Source organism: Mustelus asterias, chromosome 15 (assembly GCF_964213995.1).
Source record: "Mustelus asterias chromosome 15, sMusAst1.hap1.1, whole genome shotgun sequence".
Taxonomy (NCBI): domain Eukaryota; kingdom Metazoa; phylum Chordata; class Chondrichthyes; order Carcharhiniformes; family Triakidae; genus Mustelus; species Mustelus asterias.
Window position 1 is genome coordinate 86,374,374 of NC_135815.1, and position 28,000 is coordinate 86,402,373.

At 42.1% G+C, this 28,000-nt stretch overlaps 1 protein-coding gene across 4 annotated transcripts in view; it reads right to left on the reverse strand.

The window, feature by feature from the left end:
* Positions 1–241: 241 nt before the first annotated feature.
* zbtb2b (zinc finger and BTB domain containing 2b) overlaps positions 242–28,000 on the reverse strand; it is a 74,649-nt gene continuing 46,890 nt past the window's right edge. The window contains exons 1-3 of one of the 4 annotated variants that reach the window (XM_078230265.1): positions 25,495–25,548; positions 5,109–5,290; positions 242–4,744 (exon numbers count right to left, since the gene is read on the reverse strand). In XM_078230265.1, coding sequence (XP_078086391.1) covers positions 3,343–4,744; positions 5,109–5,281 — 1,575 coding nt within the window. In that variant the 5' untranslated portion in view covers positions 5,282–5,290; positions 25,495–25,548 and the 3' untranslated portion in view covers positions 242–3,342. Of the gene's footprint in view, positions 4,994–5,108; positions 5,291–6,492; positions 6,531–25,494; positions 25,549–28,000 lie in introns of those variants that run through there. The other 3 variants (XM_078230266.1, XM_078230267.1, XM_078230268.1) reach the window with 3 other exon arrangements.

The following is a 28,000-nucleotide window of genomic DNA, read 5'->3' on the forward strand; positions in this document are numbered from 1 at the left end:
CAATATGCAGTTCGAACTTATTTTGGCTCAGGCAGATTGCACCTAGAAGATTCAGTCCATTTCGATGGGCAGGGTAGTATCTCTCTGGATGAATGAATCAGGATGAGCCTAACCTTTAGTTATCCTGTGATCTTGTAGTACCATTCTAGTTGTTACTGAATTTGTGGTAGACAGAATTACCAGAGATAGTTAAGCTGTAATTGGTACAATGTACTGCAGAAAGATTTCAGCAAGACGGTACAACAATGTTTCCAGTTCCTACCAAGCTCGTTTTATTCAAGTCTTTGGTATTGGCAGCGTTATATTACACATTATACAGTTAGTAACTAACAAAATTTTTGATTTAACAGTAAAGTTGTGGCATGGAATCAAGACAAATACAGGTGTGGTGTGTATTCAGTTTGCGTATTTAGGACTAAACACAATGCAAGTCATTGAAAAAAGTAAGGCTCAAATTTAGACCTGTGTTTGACTTAGTCAACAAGGCATACACAACTCTTTTCTAGCTAATCTGTAGTCTATTACTGTACACAGCAAGGATAAGGAATCTGCATGTATGCTTTGTCAAATAAGGCCCCAATTATATGGGTAAACTGGCTAGCTTTCGAGCAGCAACTTAAAAGTTACACAAAAAAAGGCAACACTGTACAATGCATTTCAAATCTTGACAATGCTGGTAAGGAGCTCTACTGCAGATCTTACAGAAAACAATGCTCTTAACCTCTGCAATTTAAAATTCAAGTAAAGTTCGACTTTGCTATCATAAACATATTTAAAAACACGATCAGAAAAATCTTAAAAGAGCCATTGTGGGCGAAAATAAAATGTTTATGCCCCAATTAATCTGGCCAACCCTTGATTCGTTTTGGTCAAGGCAACTACAGTGTATTACTTATTGTTAACTAGAACAAAAGGAATGTACTTTCCTCATCTGGGACTCTACTGAACTACATTGTATTCTCCCTCTTGAAACAAGCTTTACAAAATACTGATTAAATAAAAACTACACTTTATTGGAACCATAATTAATGCAAATAATAGGTTTGACACTGAACATCATGGTTATGCTTAAGTGTTTTAAGGCAGTTGAACTTTATTTCAAATATTTATTCTATCATAATTCTATATGAAACTTGTAACAACAGAGCAATTTACATCCATTATTTCTTGGAATTTCATCATCATGTTTTAGGAATTTAAGTTTGCAAGTAATACCTTAGTATATTTATGGGGGCTGACTGAGCAACAAGTGGTTAAATAACTATATAGACACAAAGCTACAAATAATAAACAGTAAAACAAAATATCATACGGTTCAATGCTTTTTGTGTCACTAGCATTTATAAGTAACAGTTCCAAGTGTACCAGACAGGTGTACCTTTCATTATGTATTGGTAAAATTAGTAATTTTGTTGGAGCAAGTATCATTCATTCAGTATTATTCATTCTGTTACTTTAGATAGTGGTTTTTGGTGCATGTCTACACTAAGAGCACTCTAACACTATTGGTACTAACTGACCCCACTAGTATAGTACTGAATGAAATTAGCATGTGTACTAATTAACAAATAAAAGTAAGCTAGTTGGAAAATCAATCACCACAAGCTCATTTCTTAAAATTTGCTCAACTTCTGTGTAAAAGGGCATTAAAAAAAATTGCCACATTTATTCCAATCTCGATCAATGTTTCACACATGTCACTTTATGGAAGAAAGTAAATTTTTACTCAGTTAATACAATATCTACGGGACAAGTGTTAACATTTTGGTAACTGTGCTTAGTCAGTATTCTGAGCAAAAAAAGCAATTTATTTTCAGAGTATAGACCCACTTTTCCCTCCGTCAGATAGCAATGTTACCGTCATTTCTTTTTTGTTTTACAAATTACAATTCTCCAATACAGTTAATCTGGAAATTATGAAAGATAGTATTTTTTTCTTTGAAGGGTTGCTGTTTTTCAGCTTAGCTTTTTTTTCCAGTATTTAAGAACTCTAAAATGTATAAAGACATACAATACAGAATAAATAATGCATCTAATATTTCTGTAAAACAAGTTAAAGTTACAAATACTACTACTGTATTTTGAAGTCAGCATGCATAGATGTACTTTTAAATCCCCCCAACCCCATTCTTGAAAGCAAATTACAGACATGTCAAAGAGCAAATTGTAAATAAGTGAGGTAAAAGTGATATTCAGATTTACACTGAACACATTTAAAAACAAGATTATACAAGTGAATAGGGAAAAATGTGGAGCACCAGAGCACTACTTTGTTCTACCACACTGGTAAACAAGTCTCAAATATCTAAGAAACAGAATTTCCAAATGTGAGCAATTTGTATTTAATACCATATCAAACAAGTTCTATCTAGGAAATACTTTTCATACATATGATTCACTCATTAGAAGGGCATTCTAGTTGACGTAGGAGTTACTGCAATACCTTCACTCTCCTAAGTTCGTCGATTTTTCTTTGCCAATACATTGGCTGGATTGTTGTTCCACTTTTGAGACAATGCTGACTTCACCCAGGGCATAACCATACTCTGGATTCGTTATTGGTTCAGCAATGCCACATTCTGTCTGCATATTGTTTATTTAGGCCAAGCGGCCTGCTCCTATTTCCTCATGTCCCTTATGATTTGTAATTTACGGCATTATTCTACCAACAGATGGGGTGTACTCAGTGATCAGCTGATAATTAGTGAAGCTTAAAAACATTTATCAACAGCTCTTGTGTCTCTTTTGAGAGAACAGGAGTTTTGCTTAATCACAAAATGTCAACTGCTGCACTGTGACCCCAGGAAACTGTCAGTCACTAACGCTCTATTCAAACTGGGTACCTTTTAGTTTGAGTACAAATCCAGAGTTTAACAGTAGTTTATTCACTTCTTTTGAGAGTGGAGTTGGTTCAGGCTGAGTAGCAAATAGCTCAGTGAGGCATATACATATCATGATGTGATAACTTCTCTGCATTTGGAACAGCGTGATTTAATTTCTTACTCAATCCACTTTACAAGGGAGGTACTCATCAGGCAACCCCAGTACAAGTAAAGAACAACATACATCAGTTTTCTTTATACTAACCTGGTCCCGAAGCAGCTCATGATTGACAGGGGCTAGTCTGAATCCTAGTGCAAACACTGACTGATACAATTATGCCACCTGAATTTTCATCTTAAAAGTAACAAGATCCTTGGATAATGAATGACATGCTTTGACTAAAGAAAGCTCAGATCTAATTTAGAAAATAAATTTTTAACATCCTCATATCTAACGACTATTAATTAGAATTGTACATTATAAGAAACACATTGAAAAGCGAGTAAATGAACAGAGGTTTCATTCCACTAAAACGGCCTGACCATCCTCCATGTTATGCGCCGTTTCTGACAACGACTGACTGACTTCTGTCACTTCACAAGCTTCAGAAGAGCCCTCCCCTTGAACTGTTGGTTGGCCTTCCATCAAAACAAAGGTATCGGAGTTCTGGTTTTGGCATGAATGCCGGACAGCTTCACTAGCAGTTGAGAAACTTTTATCACACAAATTGCACTTGTATGATTGGTTTGACTGGTTTGTTGCTAGGTACACTGGATCCATTAGTGACTGACTTGTTTCTTCTGAAGAACCTTCAGTGAGCATTGCTTGCTTATTATCCACCATCATATAGGTATCAGAGTTCTGGTTAAGGCACACATGCCTGGCAGCCTGGTTGGCCCTACAGAATGTTTTATCACAGGTACTACACTTGTATGGTTTGCCTGTGTGAATATACATATGCTCTCGCCAGTGACTTTTCTGGATGAATTTACGTCCACAGATGGAGCATTCGTATTTTCGCCTTTTCACTTCCCTATCTTGATCCCCTAGCTCTATGTTGTCAATGTCTGCAATGTCTGATGGGGGTGGTGTTTCTGCTTGTAGTTGTCCATCTGCCATTGGTGAATCGTTTTTCTGTTGTAGCTCACCATCGCTAATTACTTCTGCTTCAGGCATTTCTTCAGGATCTTTTGTCGGTTTCCCGGGCTCTACCAATTGCCCCAGCATATTCATTCCTGCTGGGTTGGTAACTGGAAGTGACATTCCTGTATGGAGCTGCAGATGCTCACGCAGGCTGCTTCGGAGAGTGAACCTTCTACCACAAAGATGACAGACATAAAACTTTGGAAAACCACTATTCCTTTTCATAATACTGGGCTTAACGTGAGCTATCGCATGTATTCCTGGCTGCCCATCTAATAGGGGGATATTCTCGCATCGTTCTTCAGCTGCTGAGGGACCAGCTGGAGAAACCAAGCCTTGTTGTGTGCCTAAAGATGCCACAGAAGACTGCCCAAAATGCTGAGATGGTTGGAGAATCTGTGCACCTTGTGAATGCTGCTGGTTACCTTCTGCACCTCGTTCTTGCTCCATCCGAGAAGGATGAGTGTGTGACCTAGACTCACGTCCCGACTTCTCTGCTGCTGTCGATAACCTACTCTGAGGTGTGGCTTGATTATCTGCGATCTGGATGCCATAGAGTGAAGATGTCCATGCGAAAACTTGATCAGGACGAGGGATCGCTCCATGGCTGGCTAAGCTAGCTTCCTGAACCAATGGGTACGCATGCAAGAACTTAATTCCCTGCTCGAGGCGGACAGGATCAATAATCTGGGGCGCCATCTTCCCAGTGTACATTAAATGCAGGAGGTAGCTAAAGATATCTGGCTGAATATCCGTGGGTTTCAGTCGGACACAGTCACTGTGAAAAAAACATTTTCAGATTAGCAGATGCTGAAAATAGAACAAATAGAATCAAGTAGACAAAAATTAGTTTAAAGATAAACAAAGCACAGTGGAAGATGGAGAGCTTTGTCACTTGAGAAAAGTGGTCTGTGGGCAGAATGCACTCTTCATCCTGTGGCTGTGAGCTGCAGCTGTTACAAGTTACTAAAAGTTGGTGCCATCAATGTCAAAATGTATCTGTGAATTTTCACTTTCTAGAACATTCCTGTTTGGGGAAATCCATTGGGATAAGAAGATGGAAAAGGAACAAAAATAAGTTTGCACAAATCTCAGCAGGTGCGATTATTTTTTAGTTTAACATATCTGAGTCAATGCATTACCTGGTTTGATGGATAAAAAGCATTTTGAAGTAATTGGAGAAAGAGGCAAGGACTGCTTTATGTGCCTTGAAATAAACATCGCCTATAGCCACTGTGCAGTCACACAGGAAGCCAAATTCTCGCTGGGCATTTAGTTGTTGTAGCAGGATTAAACCATGATTAGCCAGTTCCATATTTAGACCCTAGAAAGTACAAGAAAGGAGCTACATTAAGCACAAAACATGCAAAAGCTGAACTGATAACCCAAAGCTGTAATACTCCAGCATCCGTTATGGGTAAAGTTTCACCTCTACCATATACCATGATCAATCATATATTTGAATACTTTGTTTACATTTGATGATATAATCAACTGGATATCAAGTTTGAAACTTATATTTTACAGCAATGAACGTGTTACACATAAAATATTCAGAATTCAACAACTTACATTGATAGTGCCTTTAGCAGAGAAATATTATCCTGGGTGACATGCAATCAGAGAAAAACAATGACTTACCTTGATGGAATATTCCTTATTCTTCAAATATCATAACTGTGCATATACCATTTAATAATCCAAGTAATTTACACAGTTCACTCCATCTTTTTTAGAAGCCCAGCCATGTCCCACACCACCTGGGGGCTATACCTCACTGCGCCCCTGGCGTGGTCATCATGACTGGCCATTGATTCTGAAAACCAGTAGTAATTTGTGCTGTGTATGTGGTGCCTGTAGGCACAAGGGGAGAGAGTGCGAAGGGACGGGTACTCACCCTGATGCTTATGGGGGTGGGTTGGGCCTGTGAAGGACAGTGGGGGCAGACCCTGTGATCAGGAGGGTAGTGGTGCCTGTGATGAAGGGTGGTACCAGTGATGAGGACTGGAGGGTGGGGGGGGGGGGGGGGGGGGGGGGGGCTGCCCCAATGTCTGTGAAGGAGTGAGGGGGTGTCAGTTTACCCCGATGTTTGGGCAGTAGAGGTATTTTTTTGCCCAAATTTTTGCCTTGTGGAGGCGGCGACGTGCCCCAATCATTGCAGTTGGGGAGGGGTCCCTTCATTTAAATCGATGATCGGGGCACCCTGTTTTTCTTGCTTTTCAAGCTTCCATAGGCCCCCCTATGACTGTGTATTTTAAAGGGAGAAGCGAGATTCACACCGAGTGTTGTTCAATACAATGAGAAAAGCCAGCTGTGAGAGTCAAGGTTGAGAAGGTGGGGCCTTCATGAATAACCTCAGTCAGTACAGGAACTGAACCTGCGCTGTTGGCGTCACTATGTAACACAAACCAGCTGTCCAGCCAACTGAGCCAAACTGACCCCCAGCTAATGATACAGCTGAATAACTTAAAGGCTTAAATTGTCTACTTCTACTATGAAGTTATAGGTTGCAGTTTTGAAACTTACAATTCTGGTAAAATAGTGTGAATTTTGGAGCTATTCACTGGCAGCCACAGCGCTACATCTCATGCAGTTTGTATTAGGAGGCCAGTGACGCAGGGTTTAATACTAATGTAAGGTGCAAAGAATATATTAACTAAATGGAGATAAAACAAAAAGATGATCACATGAAATCCAAAAATAAAAGTAAATAACCAAATTAACTGGAAACGTTATTATAGAACTAAGAGTCATTTTCCCCAACTGCGTGTTATTATCCCAGCACTGGATTCTCTTGCATGCATAGTGCAAATTAATTCTTACTGCAGCAGCGCAGAGTCTAATGCACTTAATGTAAATAAAGCAATACTAATAGATCTTCAATGGCATGGCTAGGAGCGATCTGAATATGGAGTTCAATTTCTGATGTTCATTGCAATTTAGTTTACAGCTTAAACCTATATTTAATTAAGTGATTTATGAGATAACTGATAAAGAGGATAAATACATTACATGTTGGTACTGAAAGATAAAGGGATCACAAGTGTAGTTAGAATTCTATTTCCCTACCATTTTGTAAATTTTGTTTTAAGATGAAAGTAATTTTGTTTTTCCTCCCTCAATTCATGTCATAAATAAATTATTTAGTGCTAACAGCCAGGGTAAATTTGCTGAAGTTACAAGTGCTTTAGATGTTTATCCTTGAACCCTTCCTTCTTTTTCTTAGGCACTTAGATGATTATAAAGAATATTTTTCTGTCCTTTCCATGACTTATTTGAGCACTCTTTCCTCGAGTCACAAGGTTGAAATCCCACTCCAGGACTTGAAGCATAAAGATCAGGTTAACACTCCAGTACATCAATGGAGGTGCCATCTTTCAGATGAGACTTTAAATTGAGGCACCCGGGGAGAGGGAGAGACAGAGAAGGCATAGGGTGGGAGCATGGAAAAAGAGTTTAGGGTCTCTGACTCCACCACCAACTCGGGCAGTGAATTCCAGCCACCCACTACCCTCTGCCTAAAAATGTTCTTCCTCCTGTCCCCTCTACACCTTCTGCCACTGATCTTGAATCTATGTACCCTGGTTCTAGAATTCTCCACCAAGTGAAACAATTTTATCCCGGCTTATCCTGTTCTTCTTCAGTTGGAGAAGGTTAAGGGGAGATTCGAAAAAGATGTTCAAAATCACAAAGGATTCTGGTGGTGAATAAGGAGAAATGATTTATAGTGGCAGGGAGTTAGCCAGAGGATACAGATTTAAGATAATTGACAAAAAAGCAAGAGTCAACTTGAGAGAAAATCATTTTAAGCAGCAAGTTATGATGATTTGAATGTATTTGCAGAAAGAGTATTTACATAATGCTCATGCACAAGGGTTAGGCATAGGTCTCTCACACTTGGAGCTGGGTTCAAATCCAGCCCCACAACCTGCAGGCTGTGACGATCCAATGTGAAATGAATTGTCCAGTCTCAAAGCAGTCCCTGGTACGCAGGGGCCTACAGCACAAAACGGAACAGAATTTCACAATACCACAAGACAACTGTCACCCAGAGCGGGATTTACCGCACAACCTGCCCCATGTAGCACTGCGGCAGGAGGTGGGCCCGCCATTGGCCGGTTGTTCCCGCTGTTGTCAAAGGGGTTTTCTGTTGAATGCACCGGTGCCCTCGCCACCGTGAATCCTGCAGCAGAGAGGCGCCGTTGGTGGGACCGAAGGATCCCACCGGCATGAATGGCTGGAAAGTCCTGACCACTGTGTCAACATCTGATGCAACTAAGTGTTGAGCTGAGCGATGTCTGGGGCAGAATAAAGGGTGGTTTTACATCCAATTGCAATTTGTTGTTAATCAGGGATTGATTGTTGCTGACTCTAAATGACTGAGATCAGAAGAAAAACAATCCCCTGCGTTAATATTCCACATCTCAATAAAGTAACATCTTCAATTGTTTTACACTGAGAAGTGGACATCAAACAAAAGAGATGAAGAAATCAAAAGCATGTTGAAAAGAAGGCTTTCAAGAAAGCCATGAAGACAGGAGAGGTAGTAAAACAAAGTACATCATGATCCCTGCTTTCTCAAAGGTAACACAAAAATAGTCCTTGAAACATCTTTGCAACATTTATTTATTGTATTCCTTGTTTGTTTCGTGGGCTTTTTTCAAGGTTTTAAATTAAGGGAAGTGACGTCAGCTGAAGGGTATTCTGCGAGGTTGAGTTTTTAGTATAAAAGTCAGTTACCTGGGGGGTTCGACCTCTTTGTTCGACTGGCGCATAAAAAGCAGGCCGCACTATACAGCGGGCAGTGTCGGGAGTGGGCAGTGAGTGAGTGGGAAGCAGAGTGAGAGCTGTAAGGGCTTTGGCTCGCAGGGCTTAGGCGGAAACGGGCGACACAGGACAGGTTTAAATTCATTCTGTTACCCTTCAATTTCGAATCCTTGTTCTTTCCCAGTGCACTCTGAGGAAGGGGAAAAAGGGTTCAGTGTTCCATTGGAGCAATTCTTTTTCTTTGTAGCAGTAAGTTATATGGAGGGGATGGAAGTGAAGGCAGTGCAATGTACCGCCTGCAGAATGTTTGAGGTGAGGGACATCGTCAGTGTCCCTGCTGATTACACCTGTGGGAGGTGCACCCATCTGCAGCTCCTCCAAGACCGCGTTAGGGAGCTGGAGCTGGAGTTGGATGAGCTTAGGGTCATCAGGGAGGCAGAGAGGGCCAAAGACACAAGCTTCAGGGATATAGTTGCTCCAGGGAATGAAAATAGATGGGTGACAGTGAGAGGGGCTGGGAGGAAGCAGTCGGTGCGGGGATCCCCTGTGGTCATTCCCCTTAGCAACAAGTATTCCACTTTGGATACAGGTGAGGGGGGGCGACCTACCAGTGGTAAGCCGCAGTGACCAGATCGCCAGCGCTGAGTCCGTCCCTGTGGCTCAGAAGGGAAAGGGGGAGAGCGGTAGAGCTATAGTTATTGGGGACTCGTTTGTTAGAGGGATAGATAGGAGGTTCTGTGGCAACAAGAGAGACTCACGGATGTTATGTTGCCTCCCGGATGCCAGGGTCCGTGACATCTCCGACCGTGTCTTCAGGATTCTAAAGGGGGAGGGGGAACAGTCACAAGTCGTGGTGCACGTCGGCACTAAAGACATAGGTAAGAGAGGGGACGGGGACTTAAAACAGGAATTCAGGGAGCTTGGGTGGAAGCTGAGAGCCAGGACAAAACAGGAGATCATCTCTGGTATGTTGCCGGTGCCGCGGGATAGCGAGTTGAGGAACAGGGAGAGAGCGCAGTTAAACAATGGATGCAGGGATGGTGTAGGAGGGAGGGTTTCAGCTATGTGGATAATTGGAACACTTCCTGGGGAAGGTGGGACCTGTACCAACAGGACGGGGTGCACCTGAACCAGAAGGGCACCAATATCCTGGGAGGGAAATTTGCTACGGCTCTTCGGGGGGATTTAAACTAATTTGTCAGGGGGATGGGAAAAGGAGTTGTAGTCCAGAGGTCAGCGAGTGTAGTAAGGTACTGGGAAGGGTATCATGGTCAAAGGTGGGTACCAGCAGACAAGAAGGTGGGTTGAAGTGTGTCTACTTCAATGCAACCTAAGGTAGGTGAACTTGGGGCATGGATTGGCACTTGGGACTACGATGTTGTGGGCATTACGGAGACATGGGTAGAACAAGGACAGGAATGGTTGTCGGAAGTTCCGGGGTATAGATGTTTCAGTAAGTGTAGGGTAGCTGGTAAAAGAGGTGGAGGAGTGGCACTGTTAATCAAGGAGAGTGTAACGGCTGCAGAAAGGCATTTCAAAGGGGATCTGCCTACAGAGGTAATATGGGCTGAGGTTAGGAATAGGAAAGGAGCGGTCACGTTGTTAGGAGTTTACTATAGGCCCCCAAATAGTAATAGAGATGTGGAGCAAGAAATTGCTAAGCAGATTATGGATAGGTGTGGAGGTCACAGGGTAGTTGTCATGGGGGATTTTAACCTTCCAAATATTGATTGGAACCTTTATAGGTCGAATAGTTCGGGTGAGGCAGTTTTTGTGCAGTGTGTGCAGGAGGGGTTCCTGACACAATATGTGGATAAGCCGACAAGAGGTGGGGCCACATTGGATTTGGTAATGGGAAATGAGCCTGGCCAAGTGTTAGATTTGGTTGTGGGAGAGCACTTTGGAGATAGTGACCACAATTCGGTGTCTTTTGTTATTGCAATGGAGAGGGATAGGGCCATATGGCAGGGCATAGTATACAATTGGGGGAGAGGTAATTATGATGCAATCAGGCGGGAATTAGGAAGCATAGGATGGGAACAAAAATTGTCAGGCAAAGGCACTAATGATAAGTGGAACTTTTTCAAGGAACAAATACTGCGTGTCCTTGATAGGTATGTCCCTGCCAGGCAGAGAGGAAATGGCCGAGTGAGGGAACCATGGTTCACAAAAGAGGTGGAATGTCTTGTCAAGAGGAAGAAGGAAGCGTATGTTAGGTTGAGAAAACAAGGTTCAGTTGGCTCGATGGAGGGTTACAAGTTAGCAAGAAATGAGCTGAAAAAGGGGCTTAGGAGAGCTAGGAGGGGGCATGAGAAGTCCTTGGCGGGTCGGATCAAGGAAAACCCCAAGGCTTTTTACTCTTATGTGAGGAATAAAAGAATGACCAGGGTGAGGCTGGGGCCGGTCAAGGACGGCAGTGGGAATTTGTGCATGGAGTCAGAAGAGATAGGAGAGGTGATGAATGAATACTTTTCTTCGGTGTTCACCAAGGAGAGGGGCCATGTTTTTGAGGAAGAGAAGGTGTCACAGGCTAATAGGCTGGAGGAAGTAGATGTTCGGAGGGAAGATGTACTAGCAATTTTGAATAAACTGAAAGTTGATAAGTCCCCTGGGCCTGATGAAATATATCCTAGGATTCTTTGGGAGGCAAGGGATGAGATAGCAGAGCCTTTGGCATTGATCCTTGCGTCCTCACTGTCCACGGGGGTGGTGCCAGAGGACTGGAGAGTGGCGAATGTGGTTCCTCTGTTTAAGAAAGGGAATAGAAATGACCCTGGTAATTATAGGCCGGTTAGTCTTACTTCGGTGGTCGGTAAGTTGATGGAAAAGGTCCTTAGGGATAGGATTTATGACCATTTAGAAAGATGCAGCTTAATCCGGGATAGTCAGCACGGATTTGTGAAGGGCAAGTCTTGCCTCACAAATTTGATAGAATTTTTTGAGGAGGTAACTAAGTGTGTAGATGAAGGTAGTGCAGTTGATGTCTTATACATGGATTTTACTAAGGCGTTTGATAAAGTCCCCCACGGTCGGCTTATGAAGAAAGTAAGGATGTGTGGGATTGAGGGAAGTTTGGCCGATTGGATAGGTAACTGGCTATCTAACAGAATAAGAAGTTTAACAACACCAGGTTAAAGTCCAACAGGTTTATTTGGTAGCAAAAGCCACACAAGCTTTTTGTGTGGCTTTTGCTACCAAATAAACCTGTTGGACTTTAACCTGGTGTTGTTAAACTTCTTACTGTGTTTACCCCAGTCCAACGCCGGCATCTCCACATCATATCTAACAGAAGACAGAGGGTGGTGGTGGATGGAAAATTTTCGGACTGGAAACCGGTTACCAGCGGAGTGCCACAGGGATCAGTGCTTGGTCCTCTGCTATTTGTCATTTTTATAAATGACTTGGAGGAGGGGGCTGAAGGGTGGATCAATAAATTTGCTGATGACACCAAGATTGGTGGAGTAGTGGATGAGGTGGAGGGCTGTTGTAGGCTGCAAAGAGATATAGATAGGATGCAGAGCTGGGCTGAAAAATGGCAAATGGAGTTTAACCCTGACAAATGCGAGGTGATTCATTTTGGTAGGACAAATTTAAATGTGGATTACAGGGTCAAAGATAGGGTTCTGAAGAATGTGGAGGTACAGAGAGATCTTGGGGTTCATATCCATAGATCGCTGAAGGTTGCCACTCAAGTGGATAGAGCCGTGAAGAAGGCCTATAGTGTGTTGGCGTTCATTAACAGGGGGTTTGAGTTTAAGAGCCGTGGGGTTATGCTGCAACTGTACAGGACCTTGGTGAGACCACATTTGGAATAGTGTGCACAGTTCTGGTCACCTCACTACAAGAAGGATGTGGAGACACTGGAAAGAGTGCAAAGGAGATTTACCAGGATGCTGCCTGGTTTGGAGGGTAGGTCTTATGAGGAAAGGTTGAGGGAACTTGGCCTTTTCTCTTTGGAGCGGAGGAGGTTGAGAGGAGACTTGATAGAGGTTTATAAGATGAGGGGGATAGATAGAGTGAACGTTCAAAGACTATTTCCTCGGGTGAATGGAGCGGTAACTAGGGGGCATAACTATAGGGTTCATGGTGGGAGATATAGGAAGGATGTCCGAGGTAGGTTCTTTACGCAGAGAGTGGTTGGGGTGTGGAATGGACTGCCTGCAGGGATAGTGGAGTCAGAAACATTAGGAACATTTAAGAAGCTATTGGATAGGCACATGGAGGACTTTGGGATGATGGGGAGGAAATAGCTTGATCTGGGTTTCAGACAAAGCTCGGCACAACATCGTGGGCCGAAGGGCCTGTTCTGTGCTGTACTGTTCTATGTTCTATGTTCTAACAGCAAAGGTCTGGGAGTTTCATTTGAGGTGAGAGGAGATGATCAGAATATTGATAAAAAACTAAGGGTGGAATTTTCCCACCCCGCCTGCTATGAGAATTGTAGTTGGCAGGACATGGACTATGCAAAGGTCTGTTGACCTCGGGCGGGACTTTCTGGTCTTGGGTTGAGCAAGCCGAAAATCCCAACCTAAGAGTCTATACAATCAAAACTAAGAGACATTACCCAATTGCACATTAATTATGTTTAACTCTATACAGTTGGTGAGCATTAACTGCAGAGTTATGTGGGCTCCTATAAATAACCACAGACTGAAGTTATGGTCACAAGGTATGTTTGAAATGTGTTTCACCATACAGAAAGCTTATAAACGTGTGTTAAGATTGATTCCAATTCTATCTTTCACCACTTGGTTGAGAATAGGTTGGACTTGCAAAAAAAAAGCAGAGGGGCTTAAGAAGTGAGGTATGATTTTGGTTACCTCATTGAAGGACATGGAGTGCGTAAGGCACCGTTTAAGCACAATGCTGCAAGCAGATCAAGTTAGTAATGAAATGGAGGTTGGAAACAGGTGCAAATACAATGGTGCAAGCAACACATTTTTCAAGTATTGATATGTTTTTACCAAAATTCAAATACATTTCTTGCAAGATACAAGAGTAAATATCACATCAAGAATATTAAAACAGTAATTAAATTTACAAAAGATGGCTTGTTTCAGGCTGAATCAGGAAATTAACAGATTCAACTTAAACAAGAAATAACAAAACACCCAAAAAAATTTATATAATTGTTCTACAAATACTGTCCAGTAGGGTGGAATCTTTCTTGTTGAAACTGGAATGATTTTGTCTGATCAATTGTCTGTGATCACTGGGAGCCTGTCACAGAATTGCAACTGAAATCTTTTAGCATCAGTAACAAGGCGGGAATCTCTAACAAGTTTGACTTCAACGCATATCAGAATGTTTACATTGTATTGGATAAAGCAAGAAAATCCTTAAAAAGGCAACAATTTGTCCAACACCAAAATAACACATTTCTCTTTCATTACATCCTAATATCTTAGCTTGCTTGTTTTGTTAAACAAATAGTGACTACCCTAATTGGCAAGTTATTACTTTAAATGTTACCAAAAGGCTCTTTTCCTTTCAGCAGTACACGGAAACAGCCAGGTGGGGGTATATTATTAGTTGTAACATGTAATCAGATAGTTTTCATAATGACATTGTTGAGCTACTTAAAATACATGCAATTTAGAGTGATTCAGGCACAGGAGAAACCCATTTGGCCCAGAACCATTTTGATAAATCGCCTCTGCACCCTATCAAAGTCCTTCACATCCTTCCAAATGTATGATGACCAGAACTAGATGCAATATCCTAGTTGTGGCCTAATCAGAGTTTTATACATAAAAAAGCAGGATAACTTATCTGCTTTTGTACTCAATATCTCTATTTATGAAGCCTAAATCCCATATGCTTTGTTATCTACTCTCTCAATATGCCCTGCTCCCTTTAAAATGTATAAAGCAATTAGAAATTGTATTTACTCTATCTCATCTTCCTGGAGAAACTATATATAACACATTCAATCTTCTAGCTCATTTGTGTTTTCATTTTATCTCCCTTTCCACTGTGTGTCACATTCCAATCCCATTCTCATCTTTACCAAAACTCCAGCTGGCTTCAGCCTACACTTAGCTGAAAGGCTCCTTTAGTCAAAGTTATGAAAGACATATTTTAAAATATCTCTTATGCATTACTGTGCAACTGCCCTTGTATAATTCCATTCCGTTATGCCAATAAAGCCAAAACATCTGCTGCCTCAGCGCCAGGGACCCGGGTTCGATTCCTGGTTTGGATCATCGTCTGTGTGGAGTTTGCACATTCTCCCCGTGTCTGTGTGGGTTTCCTCCGGGTGCTCCGGTTTCCTCCCACTGAATCACAGGATCATAGAATCCTACAGTGCAGAAGGAGGCCATTCGGTCCATCGAGCCTGCACCGATCACAATCCCAATCATGCCTTATTCCGTAACCCCACATATATACCCTGCTAATCCCCCAGATACTAGGGTCAATTTAGCATGGTCAATAAACCTAACCCGCACATCTTTGGACTGTGGGAGGAAACCCACGCAGACACGGGGAGAATGCGCAAACTCCACACACACACTGACCCAAGGCCGGAATTGAATCTGGGTCCCTGGTGCTGTGAGGCAGCAGTGCTAACCATTGTGCCACCACTGTCCGAAAGACATGCTGGTTAGGTGCATTGGCTATGCTAAATTCTCCCTCAGTGTACCCGAACAGGCGCCGGAGTGTGGCAACTAGGGGATTTTCACAGTAACTTCATGCAGTGTTAATGTAAGCCTACTTGTGACAAATAAACTTTAACATCTCCGAGCATCTTCCCTCCACCAATGATTTATCCTCAACCCCCTTTTTCTTTGGCAATATCAGCATTTGTACAAATGTTGCAGGCTCACAGCTCTACCCTCTCTTACCTCTCTCCCAACTCTTGTGCAGGCAGGTCCCTACTCCAATATCAACTCTTGAATGAATCCTAATTTACTCCACCAAACATCTGCAAGATCAAAACTATCACCTCAGCCCATACCACAAAATCTACTGACTTGCCACTTTCTATACCCTTCTCTCCCACCACTCTCAGATTCAAACAGGTTATTTGCAAACTTGATGTCCTTCCGACCTCAGGCTGAACTTCAACCTTGCATCTGATTCCCAACGGCTTACTCCCATCATTACAACATTACCCACCTCCTCCACCTTTAAAACCTTCACACAAGCTTCTGTTACACTCGGTCTTAACTATTCTATATGAAAATCTCTCCCCCAAAAAGCTGAAGTCAATAGCTTTACGCTAGATATGAGTATTAAGGTTACAAAATCAAGGGGTTTGATGGAGTTAAGCGTCATGATCTAATAAAATGGAGCAACAGGCCTAAAGGGTTGATCATTTGACAATAATTATTGAGTCATCAACTCATTGAAATAGTTGCTCCCACACCCTACCTTTATCAAAATCCAATACGCTGGGAACTTCTACTCAAAATTCATTTTTATCTTATTTCTAACAAAGATTCTAAATTTCTCTCGAAATAAAATCAGAGAATACTAAAATACACAGACTTAGGATACATACCTAAAATGTCATAACCTGCCTTCTCTCTTCACAGATGCTGACTGACTGTTGTATTTTCAAGCATTTGCACTATGTCCTTTAGTTTTTCCAGTTTCTATAGTATCTTCTCATTACTGAAGTCACTCATTCCTAGTGTCATCTTAGAGAAGTCTCTTCTTCACCACTGCTTTGACACCTTTCCTAAAAGGTTCCCAGAACTGGACACAATATGCAGTCTGTTCTAGGATTTGTGTAGATTTATTATCTTGTCCTCCCACAAGATTTGTGTATCTGAACCACCCCTGTCCAATAGTCTCTCTGGTCATTTACTCCTTTTAAGTATACTACATAGGCATAATTTTCTCTAATTTTCTTGCGTAAAAATCATTAAAGTTTATTAAATATTAATTTATGATAAAAACAAGTTCTTATTGTATTTCATCTTTAGATAGAAGTGATTATCCTCTTTTTGTTAATTAAGCAGTGACATTGGTAAGCATTGTCAATATGCATTCTTACCGGCAGAGTTCATGTGTTCCCTTTACTTCCCTTACCAGTATGTTTTTATGTGCAAGAGGTGTGGGTTTTCTTACCCATTAAGTCTGGGACCTAATTAGGTAATTCCAGCAGCAAGTTTTTGTGAATTTAAATTATTTATTTTCACTCACTCCAAAAATATCACAATTCATTCCCTCGTCCCTCACACAAATAAAGAATAGATCAGTTGAGGTATTATACTGTTATAGATTGTAATTATCTCAGTCTCTTCCATGGCATGCCTGCAGTTTCTTAGATTGTTTCGATGCTTTAAATGAGGGTCTTGAAAAGCAAAGGATTCTCAGCAGGCTGCAAGCTTTTTTGTAGTCGAATTTCCAGTAGGTTGGTTTCTCAGGTAAACTTGAAGTTCAGACAGATTGTAGAAGTCATTCTCTCTGTTAGGATCACTCACTTTCAAGGTATTGCCATTAATTATCTTGACTGACTTGCAGCTAGTTTGATATCTTTCTGGGGGAACTCTTGTCTGCATTGCAGCTTCTGGCTGATTTTAAAAGCAGACGGTAAAATTACCCTTCATCATGTGACTTTCACAAGTTCAAAGTTCTTTTTCCAAAGGGGTGGTGTGCAGGTTGATTCTAAGATCCTATGTTGTTGTTTAGGACCTTGACACTGATCTGAGAAACTACCATAATACAATGGAAGGTTGATAGGGTCCATTCACATTTGTCTTACACACATCGAATTTTGACGTTTTGTCCAGGGTGAAACAGTGAGACATGCTGGCCATCTCATCCTTTTGTGCTGGTCCAGCCTTAAAGAGAGTTGTGAATTCCCCAGGTGACTATAAATGTCCATATTTAGTTAGGTATCGGCTTGGGACTTAGGCCTGTCTATAGCTCAAATGCAAAGGTCACACATTTTGCAGCAGCCATTGTAATAGTTTGTATCCAGTTCTAAAAGTATAGACTTTTTAAAAAATGTATTATTTCATGGGATATCGGTGTCGCTAGTCAGGCCAGCATTTGTTGCCCATCTTTAATTGCCCTTGAACTAATTAGCTAGTTAGGCTATTTCAGAGGCAGGGCAGTTAAGAGTCAACCACATTGCTGTGGGTCTGGAATCACATGTAGGCCAGACAATTAAGGATATCAGATTTTCTTCCCTGAAGGACATTAGTGAACCAGATAGGTTTTTGTAACAATTGATGATAGTTTCATGGTCACCATTATTGTGACCAGCTTTCAATTCCGGATTTTACCAAATAAATGCCACTAGCTGCCATGGTGGGATTTGAACCTTATGTCCTCATAACCTCTGAACTACTAGTTCAGTAACATTACCACAACTTCTCCCCCAAACTGAACTGAAAGTTCATATGGGGCATGAAGATGACAGGCAGAATTTTTCCAACACGAGGTTCACATAGTTTGATGTATTACACAGTTGTTAGTACCACATGTTTTGTATTCTTTCTTCCCACTCCAGCCATTACAGCAAGGGCTCCTCAGCTCCTGGCATCAACACTAGCCCTTCAATTACTGCCCTCTAGGCTAATTCCAGTTTGGTTTTACCCATTCCCAATTCTATTCTTCCTGTCCAAATACTTTTCCAATTCCCTCTTAAATGACACTACAGTGTCAGTCTTAACCCTCACTTGTGATAAAACATTCCATGTTTCAACAGCTGTCTGTGTAGAAAAGATTTTCCTCTGTACTTTACTAGTGACCATCATCAGTGTATGGAATGACAAGAGGTTAAGCAGTATGCTTATTTAACCTCAATCTATAAAAATTCCATTGTGCATCCACCACCCCCCCCCCCATTACTCTTTCCTCTTCCATTAGGGGAAAAAAACAGTTTTACAAGCCATTCACTAGAACAGTAACCTCTCATTAGAACATAGAACAGTACAGCACAGAACAGGCCCTTCGGCCCTCGATGTTGTGCCGAGCTTTGTCCGAAACCAAGATCAAGCTATCCCACTCCCTATCATTCTGGTGTGCTCCATGTGCCTATCCAATAACCGCTTGAAAATTCCTAAAGTGTCCGACTCCACTATCACAGCAGGCAGTCCATTCCACACCCCAACCACTCTCTGCGTAAAGAACCTACCTCGGACATCCCTCCTATATCTCCCACCATGAACCTTATAGTTATGCCCCCTAGTAACAGCTACATCCACCCGAGGAAATAGTCTCTGAACGTCCACTCTATCTATCCCCCTCATCATCTTATAAACCTCTATTAAGTCGCCCCTCATCCTCCTCCGCTCTAAAGAGAAAAGCCCTAGCTCCCTCAACCTTTCCTCATAAGACCTACCCTCCAAACCAGGCAGCATCCTGGTAAATCTCTTCTGCACTCTTTCCAATGCTTCCACATCCTTCTTATAGTGAGGTGACCAGAACTGCACACAATATTCCAAATGTGGTCTCACCAAAGGTCCTGTACAGTTGCAGCATAACCCCACGGTTCTTAAACTCAAACCCCCTGTTAATAAACGCTAACACACTATTCTAGTGAAGCTTCACCGTACCTACCCTTTGGTGGTTCTAATACGTTTGTTTCCCCTTTTGGGTGCCCAGAACTACAATATTTGAATTCAACATCGCTTCCTTTTTCTATAATTTATAAAAAACAGAATTCTCTGAGCCTTTTCTACCCACAAGTGACGATCTTTGTGTTTACAGCTTAAGATCTCAGTTTTCCACTCTGGTAAGAATGTGAATTCATTATCCTTAATATACATTACTTCACATTTCTTGTCTTTGAACAACTGTCATGGAACTGCCCAGTCTGCTAATTTGTCTACGTCTTCCCACCATTCTTTCAAAGTTTACCATATCCCCTTATTTGGTGCAATGTCCCCTAATTTGGCACCATGACATTATGTAAATGACTAATCATTCTCTTTCTCTAAGATGTAACACCACCCACATTCCACCAATCCAATAAACATCCATTCATGGCACCTCTTTGCTTTCTGTCCTTAGCCGTTCCTCTATCCATGTTGTTATATTTACTTCAATACTTTGCATGTAAACTGTCTCAAACAAATTGCTTAAAATGCATGTATACAATACCCATGATAAAATAACAAATGCAATTAAACAAACCCTTCATAAATTGTGCTGAATGGCTCGGTTGGCTTGTGCAATGGTTAGCTAGCTTGTGCATTTCTGTGTGTTCATTAAATTAATCTCTGGTTATGGAGACTAGTTGTGCATGATATAAGCAGCAAATCAGTAACAATAAACTATTGAATCCACTGTCACCAGAGTTTTTTGATGCTGACACACTGTGTTTTCAAATTCTCCTAGTGTCATTTTTATTTTTAGAAGTTTAAAAGACTGCTGTTGGGCCATGCCCTTCCTTAGCTTCTGCTAAAACCCCAGCATGTTAGAAGTTCAATATACAACAAACGATATTTATTTGGATTTGTAGTGCAGAGCAAATCAACCACTTGGGGGCATTGGAGCACAGAAATTAGAATAATGTGACCAATGTTTAAGCACACATATTAAATCACTGTAGCATGGCAGGAAGAACTATATTTTTTGTGTGGCGTTATCACCAGGATATGAATGATTCTTGAAGTAAAGACTGGACATCTCAAAGCATTTCAGATACAAAGAAATTTGTAAAGGATAATCACTGTTGTAATGTATGAAACATGGCAACCAATAGGTGCTCAGCAAGCTCCCACAAACAGCAATGTAGTATTGGCCAGATAATCTGTGCTTTGTGATGTTGATAAATATTGGCCTGGGATAATTTACCTGCACTTCTTAAAAATAGTGCCAAAGGGTCTTTTACATCCATCTGTGCAGGCAAAGACAGCTTGGTTTAATGCCTCATGCAAAAAATGATAGTGCTCCCTCAGCAGTGCTCCCACAGTACTGCACTGGAATATCAGTCTTGGGAGTCAGGCTGAACCTGAGCCCCTGTGATTCAGAGGTAAAAATGCTACGAACTGAACCACGCTTATTCCTCAAATTTGCAATCCGTGGAGCCTTCTGTGTAAATGCTTAAAAAGTTATATAATCATATATGCAAATAGTTGATCAATTTTTCTATTAATTCTATTAAATCAGCTAGTCGGAAAATAAAAAAATAAAAGCTTTGTTCAAATGACAGTTTTACCACACCACCAGCCAAAATCATGATGAAATGCACTAAACAAGCTGGTGTGATTACCTCTCAAGGCCAGGGTCACCACTAAAAGATGTTTACATATTGGAACCATTTTGTGAACAGGTTCTGCAACAATGCAACTTCTACAGCAACCAGAGCACAAAGTGCGCATGTGCGCTTGTGTTCACAGAACAATTTGAAGTTACTCTTTAGAATTATCTAACTGCTCTCCTTTCCAGTGTGACTGCGGTAAAATCACTTTGTGGGTCCCTGGACGCAAGATAAAATATTCAGCCCATTAGTTATAAAAATATAAGACTGCCTCTTTACTGTACCTGACCGTTTGCAACCTTGACTCATTGTACTTGATTCAGAGATGAGCTTCCCACCATCGCTAGAACAGCTTATTTTCATCTCCATGCCGTCACCCAACTTTACCCCACTTCACCTGATTTGCAGCTGAAAGCCTCAGCCATCCCAGTGTTACCTCTAGACTTTTCTATTCCAATGCATTCCCAGCTGGCCTCCCATCTTCCACCCTCCATAAAAAAGCCATTCTTACTCTGCTGCTCACATCCTAATTCTCAACACTTTCTCATTCACCTATCACCCCTGTCCTTGTTGACCTACACTAGCTCCCAATTAAGCAACATCTTGATTTTTAAATTCTCATCCTCGATTTCAAATCGCTTCATGGCCTCCCCTCTACCTATCATTGCATCCTCCTTCAAACCTACAACCCTATATATCCGCACTTCTCCATTTCTGGTCTGGTGAGCTTGCCCAATTTTAATCTCTTTACCATTGGCAGAGTGCCTTCAGCTGTCAAGACCTCAAGCTCTGGAATTTGCTCCTTAAAACTTACTGTTTTCACTTACCCATTTGGTTTGATATCAAATTTTGTTCAATAATGTTCCTGTGAAGCACCTTGGGATGTTTTACAACATTTGTGGGGTTATGGGAATAGGGTCTGGGTGGGATTGTGGTTGGTGCAGACTTGATGGGTCAAATGGCCTCCTTCTGCACTGTAGGGATTCTATGATTAATAAATACATAAATGCAAATTTTTGTTGCTATTCTTTATTGGGTTGTCAAGTGGCAAACACAAAGTAAACCTCCTAGTTATTATTTTCCCTCTCAAACAACACATGCCTCAATGGATTCAAAAATGTCAAAAGTCTAATCTCAGCAATTTAAATCTAAAAAATGGCTCCTCCACCATTGTTTTCTGCATAAACAGCAGTCATGGAAGAGGATGGTTTCATCTGCTTGTGTAATAAGCCCCTTTTGAAGCATACCAGGAATTCAATACATATAGTGGAGTTACAATCTCTCCCACCAAGTCAACATCCCTGAATCCCACTAATTTGACAGCCTCATACAAACCATTAATTACTCACACAAGGTTCCATTTCAGACCCATTTTCTATCTTTTTTTATTAGTTTTCTGGATGTTGGCACCAAATAGTGCATTTGCCGTTAATTAAAATAGCAACCGTCTGAAGAGGCTATTCACCTCCTTGAGCACAATTCACAATTCCACTAGATCATGGTTGCTCTGTACATTAAATCCATTGACCCTCCTTTGATCGATTACCCTCAATACCCTTACCCACTGACCAATTTTAATCACAGATTTTCTTTCATCCTAACTCTTCAATGAAAATTTTAAGGTGAAATTTGGAGCCTATTTTCTTGAGCAATGCCAACAGTGGAGAAATAAAAGATCTTTGGGTATCCATTTTAGGCACATGACTCAAGCAGAATTCTTTACTGACTGTATCGCAACTAAACCTCAGGACTCAGCCCAATGGCACCAGAAGAATTTTTTCTCATTCCCCAAATGAAGCTTCCTTATGGCCAATTTACACCCTATGTTGGGCAGTCTTTTGCTTTGAACTCATTTATTAGGAACTAGATTGAGAACTCAGAACAAAAGGCTTCTCATAATACCTAAACTCGTTTCACATAGAACCCATGAAAGCGCAAATAGAAATTAATAAGGAAGATCTGATGACTATTACAGATGTGGAGATGCCGGCGTTGAACTGGGGTAAACACAGTAAGAAGTCTCACAACACCAGGTTAAAGTCCAACAGGTTTATTTGGTAGCAAAAGCCACTAGCTTTCGGAGCGCTGCCCCTTCATCAGGTAAGTGGGAGTTCTGTTCACAAACAGGGCATATAAAGACACAAACTCAACTTACAAAATAATGGTTAGGATGCGAGTCTTTACAGGTAATCAAGTCTTAAAGGTTCAGACAATGTGAGTGGAGAGAGCGTTAAGCACAGGTTAAAGAAATGTGTATTGTCTCCAGACAGGACAGTTAGTGAGATTTTGCAAGCCCAGGCAAGTCGTGGGGGTTACAGATAGTGTGACATGAACCCAAGATCCCGGTTGAGGCCGTCCTCACGTGTGCGGAACTTGGCTATCAGTCTCTGCTCAGCGACTCTGCGTTGTCGTGTGTCGTGAAGGCCGCCTTGGAAAACGCTTACCCGAAGATCAGAGGCCGAATGCCCGTGACCGCTGAAGTGTTCCCCAACAGGAAGAGAACAGTCTTGCCTGGTGATTATCGAGCGGTGTTCATTCATCTGTAGTTGTAGCATCTGCATGGTCTCCCCAATGTACCATGCCTCGGGACATCCTTTCCTGCAGCGTATCAGGTAGACAACATTGGCCGAGTTGCAAGAGTATGTACCGTGTACCTGGTGGATAGTGTTCTCACGTGAGATGGTGGCATCTGTGTCGATGATCCGGCACGTCTTGCAGAGGTTGCTGTGGCAGGGCTGTGTGGTGTCGTGGTCACTGTACTCCTGAAGGCTGGGTAGTTTGCTGCGGACAATGGTCTGTTTGAGGTTGTGCGGTTGTTTGAAGGCAAGAAGTGGGGGTGTGGGGATGGCCTTGGTGATATGTTCGTCTTCATCAATTACATGTTGAAGGCTCCGGAGGAGATGTCATAGCTTCTCCGCTCCGGGGAAGTACTGGACGACGAAGGGTACTCTGTCCACCGTGTCCCGTGTTTGTCTTCTGAGGAGGTCGGTGCGGTTTTCGCTGTGGCGCATCGGAACTGTCGATCGATGAGTCGAGCGCCATATCCTGTTCTTATGAGGGCATCTTTCAGCGTCTGGAGGTGCCTGTTGCGATCCTCCTCATCTGAGCAGATCCTGTGCATACGGAGGGCTTGTCCATAGGGGATGGCTTCTTTAACGTGCTCAGGGTGGAAGCTGGAGAAGTGGAGCATCATGAGGTTATCCGTGGGCTGGCGGTACAGTGAGGTGCTGAGGTGACCGACCTTGATGGAGATGCGTGTGTCCAAGAAATCTCCATCAAGGATGGTCACCTCAGCACTTCACTGTACTGCAAGCCCACGGATAACCTCACGATGCTCCACTTCTCCAGCTTCCACCCTAAACACGTTAAAGAAGCCATCCCCTACGGACAAGCCCTCCGTATACACAGCACGTGCTCAGATGAGGAGGATCGCAACAGACAGCTCCAGACGCTGAAAGATGCCCTCATAAGAACAGGATATGGCGTTTAACTCATCGATTGACAGTTCCGACGCGCCACAGCGCAAAACCGCACCGACCTGCTCAGAAGACAAACACGGGATACGGCGGACAGAGTACCCTTCGTCGTCCAGTACTTCCCCGGAGCGGAGAAGCTACGACATCTCCTCCGGAGCCTTCATTCAACATGTCATTGATGAAGACGAACATCTCACTAAGGCCATCCCCACACCCCCACTCTTGCCTTCAAACAACCGCACAACCCCAAACAGACCATTGTCCACAGCAAACTACCCAGCCTTCAGGAGAACAGTAACCATGACACCACATAACCCTGCCACAGCAACCTCTGCAAGACGTGCAGGATCATCGACACGGATGCCATCATCTCATGTGAGAACACCATACACCAGGTACACGGTAAATACTCTTGCAACTCAGCCAACGTTGTCTACTTGATACGCTGCAGGAAAGGATGTCCCGAGGCATGGTACATTGGGGAGACCATGCAGACGCCACGACAACAGATGAATGAACACCACTCGACAATCACCAGGCAAGAGTGTTCTCTTCCTGTTGGGGAACACTTCAGCGGTCACGGGCACTCGGCCTCTGATCTTCGGGTAAGCGTTCTCCAAGACGGCCTTCACGACACATGACAACGCAAAGTTGCTGAGCAGAGACTGATAGCCAAGTTCCGCACATGAGGACGGCCTCAACCGGGATCTTGGATTCATGTCACACTATATGTAACCCCCACGACTTGCTGGGCTTGCAAAATCTCACTAACTGTCCCATCTGGAGACAATACACATCTCTTTAACCTGTGCTTAACGCTCTCTCCACTCACATTATCTGTACCTTTAAGACTTGATTACCTGTAAAGACTCGCATTCCAACCATTATTTTGTAAATTGAGTTTGTGTCTTTATATGCCCTGTTTGTGAACAGAACTCCCACTCACCTGACGAAGGGGCCGCACTCCGAAAGCTAGTGGCTTTTGCTAACAAATAAACCTGTTGGACTTTAACCTGGTGTTGTGAGACTTCTTACGGCTATTACAGAGACATTGCCACAGGATGGCAGGAATGGACAGGTTGGCTTATGACGGAAAGTTGAAGAGGTTAAGTTTGTACTCACTGTACTTTAGAAGATAAGAGCCGACTTGATCAAAACCTTTAAGGGGTATTGACATGGTGGATATGGAGAGGATGCTTCCTCTTGCTGATAAATCTAGAACTAGGAGTCACGGTCACTGTATAAAAATAAGGGGTCATTCATTTAAGGCAGAGTCGAGAATTTTTTCTCTCTCAGAGGGTTGAGTTTCGAGAACACTCTTCCTCAAGAGGCACTTGAAGCAGAGACTTTGAATATTTTAATGGCAGTGCTAGATAGATTCTTGATCAACAAGAGGTGAAAAGTTATGGGGGGCATGCACGATTGTGGGATTGAAGTTACAATCAGCCATGATCCTATTGAATGGAGGGACCACGTGGCCTACTCCTGCTCCTAATTTATACATTCATATGGATATTGTCACAAGGCTATGCCCCTTCATTTTTGAAAATATTACTTTACAACTGACTAGAAATTTTGCAATTTGAAATGAGACAGAACAGTTTTTCTAAAAGGCAAGGTCACTTGCTGAGGTGAAGGTGCAAAAGCAAACAAGACACCCTTGGAATTATGAAAGGAGGGACATTTCTGATAATTAAAAAATCTATTGAAACTTGTCACAAAGGAAGAGACATCAAGATGCAAAATGCTGGATATTGAAATAATGGCTGCCACATAGACAGACCCACTTAAAACCCCTTGGAAATACACAACGGGTGAAGCATAACAGGCCAATCTGCAGCCACTGTAGAGAGATTGCAAGTGACGCATCGGGTGTCGAAACATTTTCAGTAGGAAAAAAAATAGGGTGAAAAGCTGCGATCCTTCCCTCTCTCTTTGGAAACATTCGTCACCCGATTCAAGTAATGAACTATCAGAAATCTACCAGTGAACAGAGATCTTGTAATAATTGTAACATCGAAGAGCATCCACGAAACCAGCTCATCCAAATCAGCCACAACACTTAATAATCTATGCTTCAAGGAGAAGCAAAGAAAACTTAAATGTACATTCTTTTAACATTTTTATAGGAATGCAACTTCCCTTTTGATACCTGTGTGTTTGACGTGTTTGGTTTTCCCTTGGGTTTAGAGGTTAATAAGTTTGCCTTTTAACTCAAGAAAATCTGGTTTGTTTGGTTCCTTATTGATCACTGCATAAATGGTTTAAATACATTTAGATTTGGAAAATGCATATCCTTGTGAAAAAGAAACTTAAAATTCTTGCTGGGACAAATCAAGGAGGTCGAATAGAGGGGAGCCAGTTCAATCATATCCACCTGATCATAAAAGTATCCAGATTTTTTATTGGTGTTTTGGGGACTACTTTTGATTTCATGGACATTTAAAAAAAAATAAAAACAATACTTTCTGATTGTATACAAGAGCTGCTATCCCCTAATAATCATGAAGAATCTATCCAATGCTGTTTTATCACATGGAATGTATACCATATTTATAGGATAACATTGTGATTTTCTATGAAAACTGGGGACCTTGGATGTGAATTTCCACTCCAGAAATGAGTATCTGTCTTCTGGTAAACCTCCTAACGAGGATCACTAAATACTGATTATTTTAGCTTGGTGGCAGTAGCAACAAAAACAACAACTTAAATATGATTAAGTACAAATAGATGAAGCAGTGTGCACTCCTAGAATACAGCCTATAACCAATGTACTAAAAGTGGCTTTCCTTTAAGCAAGTAACCTCTGATATAAAGAAAATCGAGACAATCACCCAGTCGGCAGTCAACTAACGAGTAGCACAGTGGCATAGTGTTTAGCATTGCTGCCTCACAGATTCCTGGCTTGGGTCACTGTCTGTGTGGAGTTTACACATTCTCCCCGTGTCTGCGTGGGTTTCCTCCGAGTGCTCCGGTTTCCTCCCACTGCCCAAAGATGTGCGGGTTAGCTGCATTGGCCATGCTAAAATTGTCCCTTAGAGTCAGGGGGACTAGCTAGGTTAGATGCATGGGGTTATGGGGATAGGGCCTGGGTGCTGGGTGGGATTGTGGTCAGTGCAGACTTGATGGCCGAATGGCCTCCTTCTGCACTGTAGGATTCTGTGAACTAGGTCAAAGGTGATGGTCAAAGTTCCAGCTGTTATATTTGTCACATACTTGGGGGAGGGATGATAATCAAGTACCAAGGAGTACATTCACCTGTTCAACATATTCCTGTCATTTCCACTATGCGAATCGCTGACAGGCTGTTTATATTTCATTTAAACTAACACCACTCTCCTAAGCACAATTTAAATCCTCAAGCTTGCTTCGTTAACGGTACCAGGATCCTGCAACTGGGGGCAGCCAAGCGCTGACGGTAGTTGGCAAACTCCCAAGTTACTGATCCCCTCAACACACACACACACAAAATCACCAGCTGGAAAGTGACGTGTGAAACTATAACGGATCACACACATTTTCAGGCAGGAACATCAATAAAATAAGGCACAAGTCCAGTCAAAAGCTGCATTAGTGATATTGTTTTAAAAAAGATATTTTAAAAATAGATGGGATTTTTAAAAAC